General features: G+C 31.6%; 1 protein-coding gene across 1 annotated transcript in view; it reads right to left on the reverse strand.

The window, feature by feature from the left end:
- LOC143590928 (protein VERNALIZATION 1-like) overlaps positions 1-12,639 on the reverse strand; it is a 38,927-nt gene extending 26,288 nt beyond the window's left edge. The window contains exon 1 of the mRNA XM_077071269.1: positions 12,426-12,639. Coding sequence (XP_076927384.1) covers positions 12,426-12,610 — 185 coding nt within the window. The 5' untranslated portion in view covers positions 12,611-12,639. The remainder of the gene's footprint in view (positions 1-12,425) is intronic.
- Positions 12,640-17,509: the final 4,870 nt, after the last annotated feature.

Raw genomic sequence — 17,509 nt, forward strand, 5'->3', positions numbered from 1 at the left:
GTGTTTTATTTTAGTTGTGACATGTTTATTGTGCGATTTGTTTTATTAGATCTAATGGTGAAAACACACTTTCTACACTTCTTAGGAAAAATATACTTTTTATTATAATCTTGTTCTCTCTCTCTATATATACATACATATATATATATATGTATATGTATTTGATTTTTTTAGAACCACTTTGAGTTTTAAGAACTTAACGTAACAAATTTTTTTTTTTTGAATTTTTTTTACACGTATGTAATACGTAAGTGTAAGTAACGTAAAAAAAATTACAATATTTTTTTACATGCCGAATCGACTTATTACACATGTGTAACTAATATTTAAACTTGTGTATTCATCAAAAATCTTTATTCTCTCTTCTAATTTATTTTTAGTCAGATTTATTCTCAGCCACATATTCCATACTCATTTAATTAAATGAGTGCTCTATATTGAGTTCTTAAAGTTCTTACAACTAATCAAGGTTCTCAAAATTTTCCTCCACTATATATATATACATGTGAGAGAGAGAGAGAGAGAGAGAGAGAGAGAGAGAATACAATAATTGCTTAACATACAACAGGTACAAGAATACTTATATTCATAACTTCGATCCATGAAATCACATCAAAAGATCACGAAATCGTCAATACACATCCAATTAATCATTGGTTAACCGAAATAAACAATTTTGGATCGTTAATCGATCAATTTTTTACTTTTTTTCACGAAAACCGTTTTGAGCGTTTTAGTATTTTTGATTGAGCATTTTCGTATTTTGGTCGAGCGTTTTAGATTTTTGGATGAACGTTTTAGTTTTTTTTGCCTTTGAGTGTTTTGTTTTTTCCTTTAAGTGTGATTCACGTACCTATTATACGTTAAGCAATTATTATACAGTAACCTCAACCTATATATATTGTACTAAATGTGTAATTCGGTATCATACAAGATGCCCGGGTTAACATTTTAAATTATACAATTTATGACTCACATTCTAATTGGTATGCGTGCGTAAAGTTTCATTAAAAAATATATTATATTATATTATATTATTACTGATATATCTCTTATATAAAGAGATATATTACTAATATATCTCTTTAGTAAAGATTACTAATATATCTCTTTAGTAATATATCTCTTTACATAAGAGATATATTTTTAGTTTCTTCACAGAGCTTTTATAGTAAACTTTTCTTTTCATAAAAATGTAAAGAACGAACACAAAACTTCTGTTATCTAAAGTTTAGCCACTTTTTGGTATTTGAACATTTAGTTAAATGGTTTTTGGTTTTCAATTTTCATATTTTATAAAATAGCTAAGCGTGCATGTCTTTTTAAATTTCTTCTCGGTTCTAGTATAAATTTGGTGGCGAGCCGTACCGATACTTACATCGGTACTAGTATTTGGTTTTATGTTTTTAATGCTGGTACTCTATTGTTACTGCAATGAATTGAATCAATATTAACTGGATTTCCAAGTGTTCCCACCGCAGCTCGTGTGTTCAAACCCACTAGTTTATTTGAAAAGAAAATTCATGAAATAGTAAGAAAGTTTTATTAGTGTTAATTGCTATGAGACTTTTAATATTAGTTGAACAAGAGAGAAGTAAATCAGCTATGACACTTTAGTAGCTTTAAAAATCCCCATTCTTCATAAATGTTTTGAGTATTAATCATTTACAAGTAAACATACAACAATAAAACCATATTAAAACTTAGCAAACTTTTTAACTTTAGAAAAAAATTTTTAAGTAGCTTATATGGAAAGTAACATAGCTTATATATCTTTCATGTTAAGTCATATTTCTTAAATACTTTACCCTAAGTTAAGTGGCAAAAAAGGCTAATAAAGTGGTATCAAAGTGAGACAGTATAAAAAAATAACAGTTTTGTAAAAATTTTATCCATAGAGATGTCATGTGAGAGAGACCACCATGCTAGTCTCAACATTTTTAGATAAGGTTCGTCTTCATAACATCAGACGCGTTGAGGTATATGTAGCACGATGACGATAGTTGATATGTTTCACAGTTTTATAATATATATATACATGAATTAGCATGCATGCATATTGACTACCGTTGCATCGATGAGCCATGATCAGTTATGTGGATTCTGAGACACCTTCTTAATTAGAAACTAGAATATTGGTGGATAAGAAGATATATCTTGTACATCAAACATCTGACCAGATTAATATGTAGATCGGGCTACCAGTCCATAGATCCCGTTCTGATATATATATATATATATATATATATTTGTAAGATATTTGGTAGTTAAGCTAAGTTAACATGAGAAGGATAAAAGAAGCATCAGTTGGTAGTTTTGATTAATCTTCCGGGCGGAGCATGTAAGTATGTACCTGTCATCGGTAGAAAACTCATAGAGCACGTTTCTCCCCGAAAAGACGAAAACCGCCACATCAACGTCACATGAGCTTTCTTCATCAGTCCATTCTGGCGCTTGGTGAAGGACACCTGACGGCTCCCCTTATCCTGGATCCGCTTCGGTTCAACCTTACCTCTACCCATCGAAGATAGCAAGCAATAGCTAGGTGGTGTTTTTTAACTTAAATTAAAAGTTTAATTTAGGTCAAGGTGGAGTCGAAATGGCGGCATCTTCACAGCATTAAATAACACGGGGTTGGGTGTTTTGTTACTCGCCACGTGTCACTCCATCCGGAGGGCTGTGAACCAAGAGTTTTGTAACCTTGGTGTGAGGGCGCTTTATGAGGTGGCACGTGTCAATCCATCGGGTGCTCTGAGCCATGCGTTTCAACAAAGTGCAAAGTATTTATTCCACAACTAGTGGCTCTGCTCTGCACTCGTCACTTAAATATCTCTTCGAGCTTTTATTATTATTATTATTATTATTATTATTATTTTCACTTTTACTAGACGATTACACGTCACCCGCTATCCCGTTTTGACTTATTATGGTCTGCCAAACCAACTCAACCTATTATAAAACCAAGGGTGTCAATACGAACATAGATTTCAGTCTTTCACGTCAGGGGCGGCTCTGCGTGTTATCCAGTTGTCCGAGTAATCCCTCAACTTTCATGACAAAGTGTAAAATTGGTACAATTTTATATGTGATATGATACCCGTGAACAAAATATTAGGATACCCTTGAGGAAAATTTGTATAAAGAGAGGAAGTAAAGAAGGTTTCATAGGATTTTTTTTGCAATGTAGTCGCCGCCGGAACTTCATTGCTCTTTGATTGTGTCGATCTAGCGTGACTCGTATACTCTCGGTGTCTTCCCGGTTCTCGTAACCGAGGTATATCGACAAACCTCCTATGGTTGATTATTATTTATCGTTTATTGTACTCGTACGCGTTTGTAATCGGATCCGGGTTCGGGTTTCGGTTCATGGTTCGTTTTAAATATTTTATTCCGCTGCGTTTCTTTATTGTTTCGTTTATGGATTAATTATTATCAAAACCGAAATATTAAATAAAACGGGTCAAATAGTTTATCCGTTTTTGTCTCGGACCACCGTTGAAACCCAACATTCCTCACTACTCTAATATAGGAGCACAATACGTATTTCAGCCCTCATTACAGCCAATATTGTTTGTTTGCCAACTTGACCCAACCCACTTGCCATTGTGCTTAACTATGATGCTTTCCTATTATCTATAGATAATGCGTTCAAATCACGTTTTCGGTATTCTAGACGGATCACTATTTGTTATGAACCCAACATATTTCATGTTCACAACCAATAGGGTGATACATGTAATGTAAAATCTTTTAGTAAGTTAGCATTTTTATCATCTCATTAACCCAAAACCTTTCATGATGGCCACATAAATTGATACAAGAATGACAAACTTTATAATCTCATAATTAATAAACCATGTGAAAACGTTATCCTAAACTTCAATAAAGAAGTAGCTATTATTCGTTTTTGTGTATTACGCTTCTATGAGAAAATGGGAGTAAAACGAGGAAGCCACAAAGTTTTCTAGAAGGCATCGATCCATCTTCTCTCTCATGTTCGATTGGTATCATTAAGTGGAAATGTTTAACCCTGCTAAGAGCTAGGGGTGTTCTTCGAGTTATTTATTCGGGTTTCAGATTGTTCGAATTGGATAGTTTGGGTTTGAGCTCAAAAAATAATTCACCCAAAAACCGACCCAGATAAGTTCGGTTTGTTCGGGTTAAACGGTTGGGGTATATTCGGGTTTAACAAATTAAAAAAAATTATCCATCTCTAACAATATCATAAATAAAAAAAACATATTCCAAGCCGTTGTAAAACCATAATATATAGTCATATTCGACAATAACATATATTATTTAGCAATTCATAAAATTTATCATAAAAGCATGCATTATACGAGATGAAGTTTTGTAGCATGTGGATCAATACATGTGTACATTGAAGAAACATGCTCAATACATATTGGTTTATATAACTAAACTATTTAAGTTTTTGAATTGGAAATATATTCTCAACATACTTTTATGGTAATTAATACAGTGGGATCCAGTGTGATAGATCCAATATTAATTGGAGTCTTAAGAACAATCGAACAAGAATACATATGATCATTCTGTTACTTCACCACTAACTACCCTATAAAAATAAGGGATACATGCATGTATTATACTTTAGGTTATTCGGGTCAACCCGAATTTGGGTATTTCAACCCAAGTACCGACCCGAATATTATATCTCGGGTTCGGTTTAGGATTTTAATCGGGTCGGGTTATTCGGGTCTCGGGTCACTTCGATTCGGGTTCATTATTCGGGTACTGTTAAAAAAACATACCCTTACTAAGAGCATTCTCAACTAATTCATCAAATTTTGTGAGAGAAGTTTTTGTAATATATGGAGTGGTTTAGAGTGTTGTGAACGAATAAGAGAGAAAATGTTGTGATTTTTCTCTATATTTGAAAAGTTTCTTTAATACCCTATAATTTTTTAATATTTTTTTAAAGTGGTTGTGAGTAGAGGATAGAGAAAATATAATGATAAAGTTATAGAAAATTATTATTTAGTTGAACATTAGAAAGAAAATAAAATGATTGTTATTGTAATTTTTCAATTTTTAAATATAAGAGATTGATACGAATGCTCTAAGTTTATACGTACGATGACTTCTAGTGTCTCCAAGATAGAACTTCTAGTGACTTCTAATTTTGTACACTTCGTATTGATTGCAATCAATATGAATGCTATATCTGAACTCCAATATAGCAATCAATATAAGATGTACAAAGCGTACTTTCTAAGTCCCAATGTCAATTTAACAAAAATATATATATATATATATATATATATATATCAGGATGAGAGCACTTTTTGAAATTAAGAACTATGAGAACCATTTTAAACCATAAAAAACCCAAAAATAAAAAAATACACAAAAATCAAAAAAATATAAAAACCAAAATTCTTATTTTATCATCCCGGTTTCATAAAAAAAACTCGGTTTAGCTAAATTATATACACATATGTATAATATATACATATATTTACATGTGTATAATTTAAGATAAATGACACTGTACATATGTGTATATTACGTAACCAAAGATTATATAAAATTATACATATGTGTATAATACGACATTTTTTTATTATTTTTTTTTTGCATTTTTTTACTTTTTTTTAATGAAACCGGAATGAAATATAAGAATTTTGGTTTTTTTACTTTTTTAAAATTTTTATTATTTTTTGTTTTATGATTTTTAAATATTTTTTTAAAGGTGTTTTTAGTGGTTCAAAATGGTTCTCAAAGTTCTCAATTTGCAAAGGGTTCTCTTAGGATCCTTACCCTATATATATATATATATATATATATATATATATGTATATATATATACTAGTTTTTATTCTTGTATTACGGGGTTTATTTTATATTATTTGTTTTTTGAATTTTTATTTTTTTTATTATATGAACGTTAATAATATATTTATGGTTTGACGATAAATTGTTTCACAAATAAATAAAATTTTATAACCCGGTTTAAAAGCTATATGAGTTTGATGAGACTCAAGACCCGTTTATTTTTTAATATAAAATTGGTTTTTAATTATAGATTATATATATCTTTTTTTAATTAATCATATATTAATTTTCAGTATCTCCCTATTTTATAGGATTTTTATATCAAATATTTGGTGAGATTAGTTTTTAATTTAATAAGACCTTATAACCCGTTTAAGAAATATCTGGGTTTGATAAAACCCATACCCATGAATTCGGGTCAAATAAATGAGAAGCCTCCATTTAAAAATAAACAAATCTGGTGACTTTAAAAAAATGGGGAGTGGTCATATCGTGACATGTATGATTTTTATATTTTTATTTATATTATATATAAATATATATATAGAAAATGGTTAAAATAAAAATAAAAAGTTTCCTAAGAATGATAAGAATGACGTAAAATTTGAATTTAGGAAACTATGTAGCCTAAATCCTTAATCCTAAGAAACTATTTGATATTTTGAAAACTAACAATCTCAACCACTAAATCTTAAATCCAATGGCCTAAATCTATTTTTACTCTTTCTATAAAACTATATCATTTTATTTTAAAACACACACGCGCGCGCACATATATATATATATATATATATATATATATATATATATATATATATATATATATATATATATATATATTATATTTGGTTTCTTTTAAGAATCACACTCAAATTTTAAGAACTTAACCAAACATATGGTCCAGATTTACCCATATCATTCATACATTAGAATAATCAAAGGACAACATGGCCATTTAACCATTTTTTTTTTATTTTTTCTAATATATAATTATTACTTTGTCAAATCTATTCTTTCTCTCATCTATAATTGTCACTTTTATTTTATTCATTGATTTTTTTTAGTTTACTATTTTACAAAAATGTTGACATAAAATTGTCAAATTAAAAAAAAAATAAAATAAAAATTGTTTACTGGGATTTTACAAAGATTTCATTTGATTTTTAATTGGATAGATATGATTACATTCGGTTGGATTTTATTTAATTTTTACAAAGATGTTGATTTTGCAAAATTTTTTAAAGAAACGAAACAATGAAAATAAAAATGAGAAATGAAAATTATTTTTTTGACAATCGATATCTATATTTTAAGGAAAAAAAATTCTATATGGTTTTAGTATATACAAATTTCAGTTTCTTCATGAAAAACCTAATTGTTCAAGCCCGTTTTAATTTATTAAATTAGCTAACTATAAGAGAAACAGAAGGTTTGATTTGCTGACTAGTTTGTGTTAATTACATATATTTTATGAACATAATTATATTTACGTGCATGCAATAAGGTATTTACACAAATCATGTTTGGTTGCCACTCTCTTATGTGCTTGAAAGCGATAATATGTGTATTGTATGTAACTTATATATTTATGTAGTTTGAAATATATTTAATTTCTATAATTTGTGTAAGATATATAATTATATAAATTTTTTAATTTGGGTAATTCGAGTAATTTGTGAACTTTATGTAATATATTTATTTTGTATTACTAATTTATGTACCTTGTGCAGGATAGTAATTGATAATTTTAAGTAATTTTGTATATTCCGTGATTGAGTAACCAATGTAATTTGATTAATTTGGGTAAATATTGTACATGTAGTTCGAGTAATTTGTGTAATTGTTGTATGTAATATGTGTAATACGTGTAATTGTTGAAGATGTAATTGGGATAATTTGTGTAATTAGTGTAGATGTACCTTGAATAATTAGTATAGATGTTAAATTTGGGTTAGTTTTAGTCTTTAAAAAGAGTATTTGTTAGATATATATGTATTAAAACTTAATTTTGGAATTTGGTTAGAAAATAAATTAAATAAAAAAAGAAAGACATCATGGTTTGGTTTATTGTTATTTGTGCAATTACTTATATATTAACACCATTGATAATAATATTGTTTCTCTCCCCTCAATAAGTTTTTTTATTATGATTTAATCTCAACTACAAATTCTGTTAAATTTGGGTTAGTTTTAGTCTTTAAAAAGACTATTTGTTAGATATATATGTATTAAAAGCTTAATTTTGGAATTTGGTTAGAAAATAAATTAAATAAAAAAAGAAAGACATCAAGGTTTGGTTTATTGTTATTTGTGCAAATACTTATATATTAACACCATTTCATATGATAATAATATTGTTTCTCACTCCTCAATAAGTTTTTTTGTTATGATTTAATCTCAACTACAAATTCTAACACAATTAATTAAAGAGAAAATTATCTAAATAGCCCTTTTAAAGAGAAAGAAAAGTAAAAATAGCTTGTGAGATTTAGCTTTTTAAAAACAGTCCTCGATATCCAATTTCCACATGACATTGAGATTTTCCCCGTGAGTTTTCGTGGACCAATCAAGATCTGCCATGTGCCATGCATTCCCACCTACCACGCAAGTTTTCATCACAAATTTGTTTTAAACGTTGATTTTTACGTCAAATCTATCCTGATGAAAACCAACTTTAACGGATGTTTCAAGCTGTTTCCGTCTCCAACGTAAGTTTTCAAATTTATGGTTTTTAAAGTTCTTTTGAAATTCATCTCCAAAGACGAATTTTAAATGAACTTCAACTTCGGAGATGAATTTTGATTACAATTCAACTGACAAGATGAATTTCATAGGAATGTTCATTATCTTCTTCTATTGTCCTTATGTTTTTTCTATGAACATTCATAAGAATCCATCCATGAGATAACAAACATTCCTATGAAATCCATCTATGAGATAATGAGCAATTCAACAACAACAATGTTCTTCTTCTTCACTCCCATATGAATCCATCCATGAGTTATTTTTAGATATATAACATTTAATTCATGTTGAAATTGAATAAATAGAATCGGACGGTGGCTGTTACGGTGACCGGAATAATGATGAAGGTGACCGGAATAATGATGAAGGTAACCGCCATTAACTAATGATGGAGGTGATTATTCTGGTCACCTTCATCATTATTCCGGTCACCGCCACCGTCACCACGGACATCCACGATATTGTTGTTAATGGCGGTGGTGGTGGCGGTGGTAGCGTCGGTGGAACATGGTTCGGCTCAAGTTTCATGGTGGTGGTGGTGGTGTCCGGTAGCATTAGGGGGCAGATGAAATGCTTGGAGTTGGATGAAGAAGATGATGAATATGATTTTTTTAAAGACAAAATTCAAATGAAATTCATCTTTGGAGATGAATTTCAAAAAAAACTTTAAAAACCATCTTTTTTGAAAACTCGCGTTGGAGACGGAAACAGCTTGAAACATCACATTAAAGTTGCTTTTGATCAGGTTAGATTTGATGTGAAAAGTAACATTTCAGACGGATTTGGGATGAATACTTGCGTGGTAGGTGGGAATGCATGACACATGGCAGATCTTGATTGGTCCACGAAAACTCACGGGGGAAATCCCAATGTCACTTGGAAGTTGGATTTCGAGGGCTATTTTTGGAAAACTAAATCTCACGGATTACTTTTGCTTTTCTCTCTCTTCAAAAAGACTATTTAGATAATTTTCTCTCTCTCTCTCACTATATATATATATAGAGAGAGAGAGAGAGAGAGTGAGAGAGAGAGAAAATATGCAATACAATAATTGCTTAACGTACAAGAATACAAGAATACTTATATTTCATGAAATCACATCACATGATCTCGAAATCGTCAATATATATCCAACTAATAATTTGTTCACCAAAATAAACAGTTTCGGATCGTTAATCGATCAATTTTTTCCTTTTTTTCACGAAAACCGTTTTATAACGTTTTACTTTTTGACTGAACGTTTTAGGTTTTTGGTTGAGCATTTTGAGCGTTTTAGTATTCTTGCATTTGTTTTTTCCTTTGAGCATCTCGCGTACCTATCGTATGTTAATGCATTATTGTACAGTTTCTCGACCATATATATATATATATATATATATATATATTTAGGGTGAGGTTAAAGTAAGAAGTGAAGTGTGTCTAAGAAGTGTAATAAGTAATCTGGTGCATTGATCAGATGGTGGATATGCAAAATGTGTTTATTGTGCGGTGTGTTTTATTTTAGTTGTGATGTGTTTATTGTGCGATTTGTTTTATTAGATCTATATAGAGCACTCATTTAATTAAATGAGTATCAAAACACACTTTCTACACTTCTTAGGAAAAATATACTTTTTATTATAATCTTGTTCTCTCTCTCTATATATACATACATATATATATATATATATATTTATTTATATGTATTTGATTTTTTTAGGACCACTTTGAGTTTTAAGAACTTAACGTAACAAATTTTTTTTTTGAATATTTTTTACACGTATGTAATACGTAAGTGTAAGTAACGTAAAAAAAATTACAATATTTTTTTACATGCCGAATCGACTTATTACACATGTGTAACTAATATTTAAACTTGTGTATTCATCAAAAATCTTTATTCTCTCTTCTAATTTATTTTTAGTCAGATTTATTCTTAGCCACATATTCCATACTCATTTAATTAAATGAGTGCTCTATATTGAGTTCTTAAAGTTCTTACAACTAATCAAGGTTCTCAAAATTTTCCTCCACTATATATATATATATACTGAGAGAGAGAGAGAGAGAATACAATAATTGCTTAACATACAACAGGTACAAGAATACTTATATTCATAACTTCGATCCATGAAATCACATTAAAAGATCACGAAATCGTCAATACACATCCAATTAATCATTGGTTCACCGAAATAAACAATTTTGGATCGTTAATCGATCAATTTTTTACTTTTTTTCACGAAAACCGTTTTGAGCATTTTAGTATTTTTGATTGAGCATTTTCGTATTTTGGTCGAGCGTTTTAGTTTTTTGGATGAACCTTTTTTTTTTTTTTGCCTTTGAGTGTTTTGTTTTTTCTTTTGAGTGTGATTCACGTACCTATTATACGTTAAGCAATTATTATACAGTAACCTCAACCTATATATATTGTACTAAATGTGTAATTCGGTATCATACAAGATGCCCGGGTTAACATTTTAAATTATACAATTTATGACTCACATTCAAATGGGTATGCGCGCGTAAAGTTTCATTAAAAAATATATTATATTATTACTAATATATCTCTTATATAAAGAGATATATTACTAATATATCTCTTTAGTAAAGATTACTAGTATATCTCTTTAGTAATATATCTCTTTACATAAGAGATATATTACTAATATATCTCTTTACACAAGAGATATATTTTTAGTTTCATCACAGAGCTTTTATAGTAAACTTTTCTTTTCATAAAAATGTAAAGAACGAACACAAAACTTCTGTTATCTAAAGTTTAGCCACTTTTTGGTATTTGAACATTTAGTTAAATGGTTTTTGGTTTTCAATTTTCATATTTTATAAAATAGCTAAGCGTGCATGTCTTTTTAAATTTCTTCTCGGTTCTAGTATAAATTTGGTGGCGAGCCGTACCGATACTTACATCGGTACTAGTATTTGGTTTTATGTTTTTAATGCTGGTACTCTATTGTTACTGCAATGAATTGAATCAATATTAACTGGATTTCCAAGTGTTCCCACCGCAGCTCGTGTGTTCAAACCCACTAGTTTATTTGAAAAGAAAATTCATGAAATAGTAAGAAAGTTTTATTAGTGTTAATTGCTATGAGACTTTTAATATTAGTTGAACAAGAGAGAAGTAAATCAGCTATGACACTTTAGTAGCTTTAAAAATCCCCATTCTTCATAAATGTTTTGAGTATTAATCATTTACAAGTAAACATACAACAATAAAACCATATTAAAACTTAGCAAACTTTTTAACTTTAGAAAAAAATTTTTAAGTAGCTTATATGGAAAGTAACATAGCTTATATATCTTTCATGTTAAGTCATATTTCTTAAATACTTTACCCTAAGTTAAGTGGCAAAAAAGGCTAATAAAGTGGTATCAAAGTGAGACAGTATAAAAAAATAACAGTTTTGTAAAAATTTTATCCATAGAGATGTCATGTGAGAGAGACCACCATGCTAGTCTCAACATTTTTAGATAAGGTTCGTCTTCATAACATCAGACGCGTTGAGGTATATGTAGCACGATGACGATAGTTGATATGTTTCACAGTTTTATAATATATATATACATGAATTAGCATGCATGCATATTGACTACCGTTGCATCGATGAGCCATGATCAGTTATGTGGATTCTGAGACACCTTCTTAATTAGAAACTAGAATATTGGTGGATAAGAAGATATATCTTGTACATCAAACATCTGACCAGATTAATATGTAGATCGGGCTACCAGTCCATAGATCCCGTTCTGATATATATATATATATTATATATATTTGTAAGATATTTGGTAGTTAAGCTAAGTTAACATGAGAAGATAAAAGAAGCATCAGTTGGTAGTTTTGATTAATCTTCCGGGCGGAGCATGTAAGTATGTACCTGTCATCGGTAGAAAACTCATAGAGCACGTTTCTCCCCGAAAAGACGAAAACCGCCACATCAACGTCACGTAGCATAAAAAGCTCATGAGCTTTCTTCATCAGTCCATTCTGGCGCTTGGTGAAGGACACCTGACGGCTCACCTTATCCTGGATCCGCTTCAGTTCAACCTTACCTCTACCCATCGAAGATAGCAAGCAATAGCTAGGTGGTGTTTTTTAACTTAAATTAAAAGTTTAATTTAGGTCAAGGTGGAGTCGAAATGGCGGCATCTTCACAGCATTAAATAACACGGGGTTGGGTGTTTTGTTACTCGCCACGTGTCACTCCATCCGGAGGGCTGTGAACCAAGAGTTTTGTAACCTTGGTGTGAGGGCGCTTTATGAGGTGCCACGTGTCAATCCATCGGGTGCTCTGAGCCATGCGTTTCAACAAAGTGCAAAGTATTTATTCCACAACTAGTGGCTCTGCTCTGCACTCGTCACTTAAATATCTCTTCGAGCTTTTATTATTATTATTATTATTATTATTATTATTATTATTATTATTATTTTTTTGTTTCACTTTTACTAGACGATTACACGTCACCCGCTATCCCGTTTTGACTTATTATGGTCTACCAAACCAACTCAACCTATTATAAAACCAAGGGTGTCAATACGAACATAGATTTCAGTCTTTCACGTCAGGGGCGGCTCTGCGTGTTATCCAGTTGTCCGAGTAATCCCTCAATTTTCATGACAAAGTGTCAAATTGGTACAATTTTATATGTGATATGATACCCGTGAACAAAATATTAGGATACCCTTAAGGAAAATTTGTATAAAGAGAGGAAGTAAAGAAGGTTTCATAGGATTTTTTTTGCAATGTAGTTGCAGATTTGCATGAGGAGGAAGATGATAAGATAGAAAAGGGGTTTTGTTTTGCAATTAACTCGGTTTTTTAGTCTTTCTAACTCACAACTCACAAGGTTAAAAGTTAAAAAAAAAAAACAATCATATTTTTCCTTTGTCCTTTAGTGCCCTTTCTTTTGACTTTCTATTAAATTAAAAATGTAAATTTTTAATGTTGTTTTTTACTGCACATATTTTTAATATTGTTAAATTGAATTTTTTTTGAAATTTTTTGAAAGAGAAACAGCAAAATAGAAATTCATCTATGGATTTATAAATATTATTTATTTATCATATTGTTGGTATAGTTTATTTAGTTGAACTTATTTTATTTAAAATTTTTTACTTTACTGTTTTATGTATATATTCTTAATTCACAAGTAACAAATAAAAAAAATATATATTAACGTAATTTTGTTAAAAATTTTGATTTACACAATTTGATGTATTTATTTTTGTTATTCTCTACTTCAAAATATAGTGTTTTCTACACTTTGAAATGCATTACAATAAACTTATTTTTTGTCACCGTTTTAATATAAATTTTGTTAAAAGAAATCATTTCTACTTTTTGACGTAACTTTTATTCAAAACCAAGTCGGGTCAAATATGATGTAAAAAACAAATAGAATCAAAAGTAAACCCAATTAAAATTACAAAAATTAGGGGCCCTCTTTTCGACTCGTAATGACTCTCAAATACTCAGAGACGGCCTTGTACGATATAATTTTTTTTTTGGGTTACTGCTAAAAGTTTTTTTAGATCCACCATTATTTCACGTAGCAGTCTCCCACAACCGAAACCGAAGCAAAGATACTAGAAATGATCAAACATTGCATATCACATGTCCTACATCATGTTTCGTATATTGTTTACCACGTACGTACGTATAGTAAGAAGAGTCTGTTTAACTGTTTTTGTGTATGTACAAGGGAAATGCATAGTTTTTCTTAAATAACTGAAATTTTCATTTATATTATTATATTTATAAATTCAATTCACTTATCATAGTTTGAGATAGGTTAAAATTATAAATTTAATTGTTTTCTTTTCTGATTTATGTCATGATATTAGAGTAGCAGTTCTTTACCAGAATTAAAAAAGATTTGTGTACATTTTTTATTTTTTTCTTGTTGTTTCTTGGCCTAGCTTCTTGCTAGTCTGTCGTGATTAATGAAAGTTGTTATTAAAATCAATTTTAGACCTATCGGGATGATTCGGCCAGAAACAGTCGCACCCCCGGCCCTCTGATCTGCCTAAGCCGACAATCATATTAACTTTACCAATGTATCCCCAATAAATCCCCTCAAGTGGAATGTTGGAAGACCAAGACGGAGCATTGTACGAAAGTATTCAAATTGAGGCCACGGAAGAATTTTGGTGAAGATATTGGTCACTCAAAGCTTGGGTGTTATGAATATGGTGGATAGTTTCCCAAACGCAACAAGTTCCCAAATAAAATGAGTCAAGATCAATATGTTTGCCCTTTTTGAGAGACCGGATTTAACAAGGCACTTCGATTGTCACAGATAAGGGTAGGTTTGTTAATTAGGCTTCGATTGTCACAAAAATTTGGGAACTTGTTTTTTCGACAAATTGGTATCATGGAAGAACACCGGGATATGGATTATGTATCAGGAGAAAGAACCGATATAAACACCAAATACCGGGTGGGCTTGCAAACCTCATTGAAAAGGCGTTGGAAGAGTATCAAAGTACCCGAGGGGCCTTCCAGTACATGAAGTGTTGGAAGCATCTTCGTGGTCACCCAAAGTTGGGCATCGTAACCCCCCATGTCACGTCCGAACGTAGGTGGCTACCAAAAAGCTCCAAAACCTCATCTTCATTTGCTCCAGAAAAGCCGAGTTCCGATGTTCTCCCTCGACCACCTGGTAGAAGAGGTGGTGTAAAAGGGAAACAGACGGGGTTGGCGAAGGCGGCGCGGGTGTTGAGCTGAAACACGAATTCTACGAAATAAACCGTCGACTCCAAGATACACACAACCTTGGATAGGAATGTTTGGACCAAGCCCAACGAAGAAATAAAATAAATGATGAGGTCCCGGAGATAAAGAAAGAGAGGCAAACGGCGAAATATATGGAGTGTTTTAAGGAACTGTTCGACCACTTGGATGGACTTGCATGGACTCTAGCTCGAAGGAAAACTGATAATTTTATTTTCTTTGTTTTTGTTTTTTTTAATTTTATTTTCTATGTTTTCTTTTTGCTTTATATTTTTTTTAATTTGTTTTATAAAAAAGAAACTTTTTATTAACTTTCTTTATAAATAATCGGTCCGATGTTAAAATTCTAACGAAACAATATAAACAAAACGACACACATGCGCGTGTGCGCGCACCACACACACAACCATTACAACAAGCACATACAAATAGCAAAATATAAAAATCTATCCAAAGGGAAGCATCATTGTCATCGTCGTCATCGTCAAGTGTGAGTTGGCACTCGATCTATCACCATTGTCGTTGTCCTTGCGGTTGCGTCTAACGCCCGATGTGCTCACCTCGTGGTCAAAACCTGGTGGTGGTACTTTGTACACCTCACCACGCTGGTCGACGGCCAAAATATCAAAAATCCATGTCATCTGACACTACAGTTGTGACATCCCTCCTCTAATCTTCACAATCGGGCGTCATTAGCGGTATCCAAACGCACGGTGCGATAAGTACCCCGGACTGTGTTGCGGCCCTGGTGGCTAATATCAACACGATAAGTAAACATTAATATTTAGACCAAACAAAGAAATTTAAATGACAATGAAACGTACCTCAACTGGCTGGTCTTGATGCTCTTCCTCCGCATCCGCCCCTGCATCTGCGCCAACGTGGTTCTCGTCGATCTGCACCTCCGGCGCGGGTAATGGCGGAGGCTTGACAAGTGGCACTTGGACATACGCGCCAGCCTCCAACTTCATCACGAGACGATCATACGACCCATGGAGGCCCTCAAACCGCAAGACAATATGCATGCCCGAGGCGCAACTATAGTCCAACATGCGAGGGGAAATTGATGGGATCTCTAGATCAGCTAGCCGTGCACCATGGCCCAAATTGATTGCAATTTGCGTCACGAATAGGCCACCAAGCAATGATCTCTATGCTTGCATGTGTGCATTAGTGGGAAAGTAGTTAGCGAATGCATGAGTGAGGTTGCAGAGTATGCCCGTCAGCATGCACCTCTAAAAATGCAAGTCTCAAATGTTGCAGTAGTCAGCGCCATGCCAATGGCCCCTGTACTGACAAGACTATTAGCCTGTGCAGTTACCTGCACAACGGAATATAATATAATACAATTATAGGTGAAGACATTAAACCTTTACAAGCAGTCAAAATTTATTACTCGATAAGATGAACGTGCAGTTTATCTTAAAGATTCAATCAAATGCTTATATGAGATTACTTGATCTCTATCATACGAGATAGCTAATAAAAGCAATTATGACCAATTACACATGTGTCTGGATCCAAACATAACTGACCAAACATGCATGCTAAATGTCAAGCAGACATGCTAAAATGTCAGTCATGACCCGTTGTCCAAAGGGCTATGTGTCTCGGAGAACCTTCGAATTGTGTGTGTATGGCAAGTGGTACAAATCCCGGGGTGGAAAGATTGTTCAAGAAAACTATCTCTCTCATTTAGAGATTTGTTAAATGTTTTTAGAGTCAACGATTCACCAGTATATCGATTAAGTATTTTTCCCAACATTTCAGTGAATCAAGTTTAGCACAAGTAGCAAGGATATAGAGTGTAACGATTCCGGCAAAATCAGGTATACCCTAACCGGTATATACTATTTATGTGTTATTTAATAATGAATATGTGAATTATGATGCGTTTATACGAGTATGTATGATTCATAGTACGAATTATACTCGATTATACAGTTAATCGTATTGGAAATACGATTAACCGATTAACGGTTATTGAAGCCCGAACGATCGGGGATTGCATTATAGACGAAATATATAATATTTAGTGATGTTTACGAAGTATTAAAGCTTCGGGATAAGTGAATTAAAGCACAGAAAAAGGATTTCGATTTAATGATACGTCGGTACGTTAAACGAAACCTTTAATACCAAACCAAGCAAGAGACAATCGATCAAGCCGAAAAAGATGCACAATTATTAATACTATGATGTTTTAAGTTAATAAATGTCATGGTTTA

This window comes from Bidens hawaiensis, unplaced genomic scaffold, assembly GCF_021521415.1.
Source record: "Bidens hawaiensis isolate Kalapana, Puna unplaced genomic scaffold, B.hawaiensis_p1.1 tig00039064_1, whole genome shotgun sequence".
In the NCBI taxonomy this organism is placed as follows: domain Eukaryota; kingdom Viridiplantae; phylum Streptophyta; class Magnoliopsida; order Asterales; family Asteraceae; genus Bidens; species Bidens hawaiensis.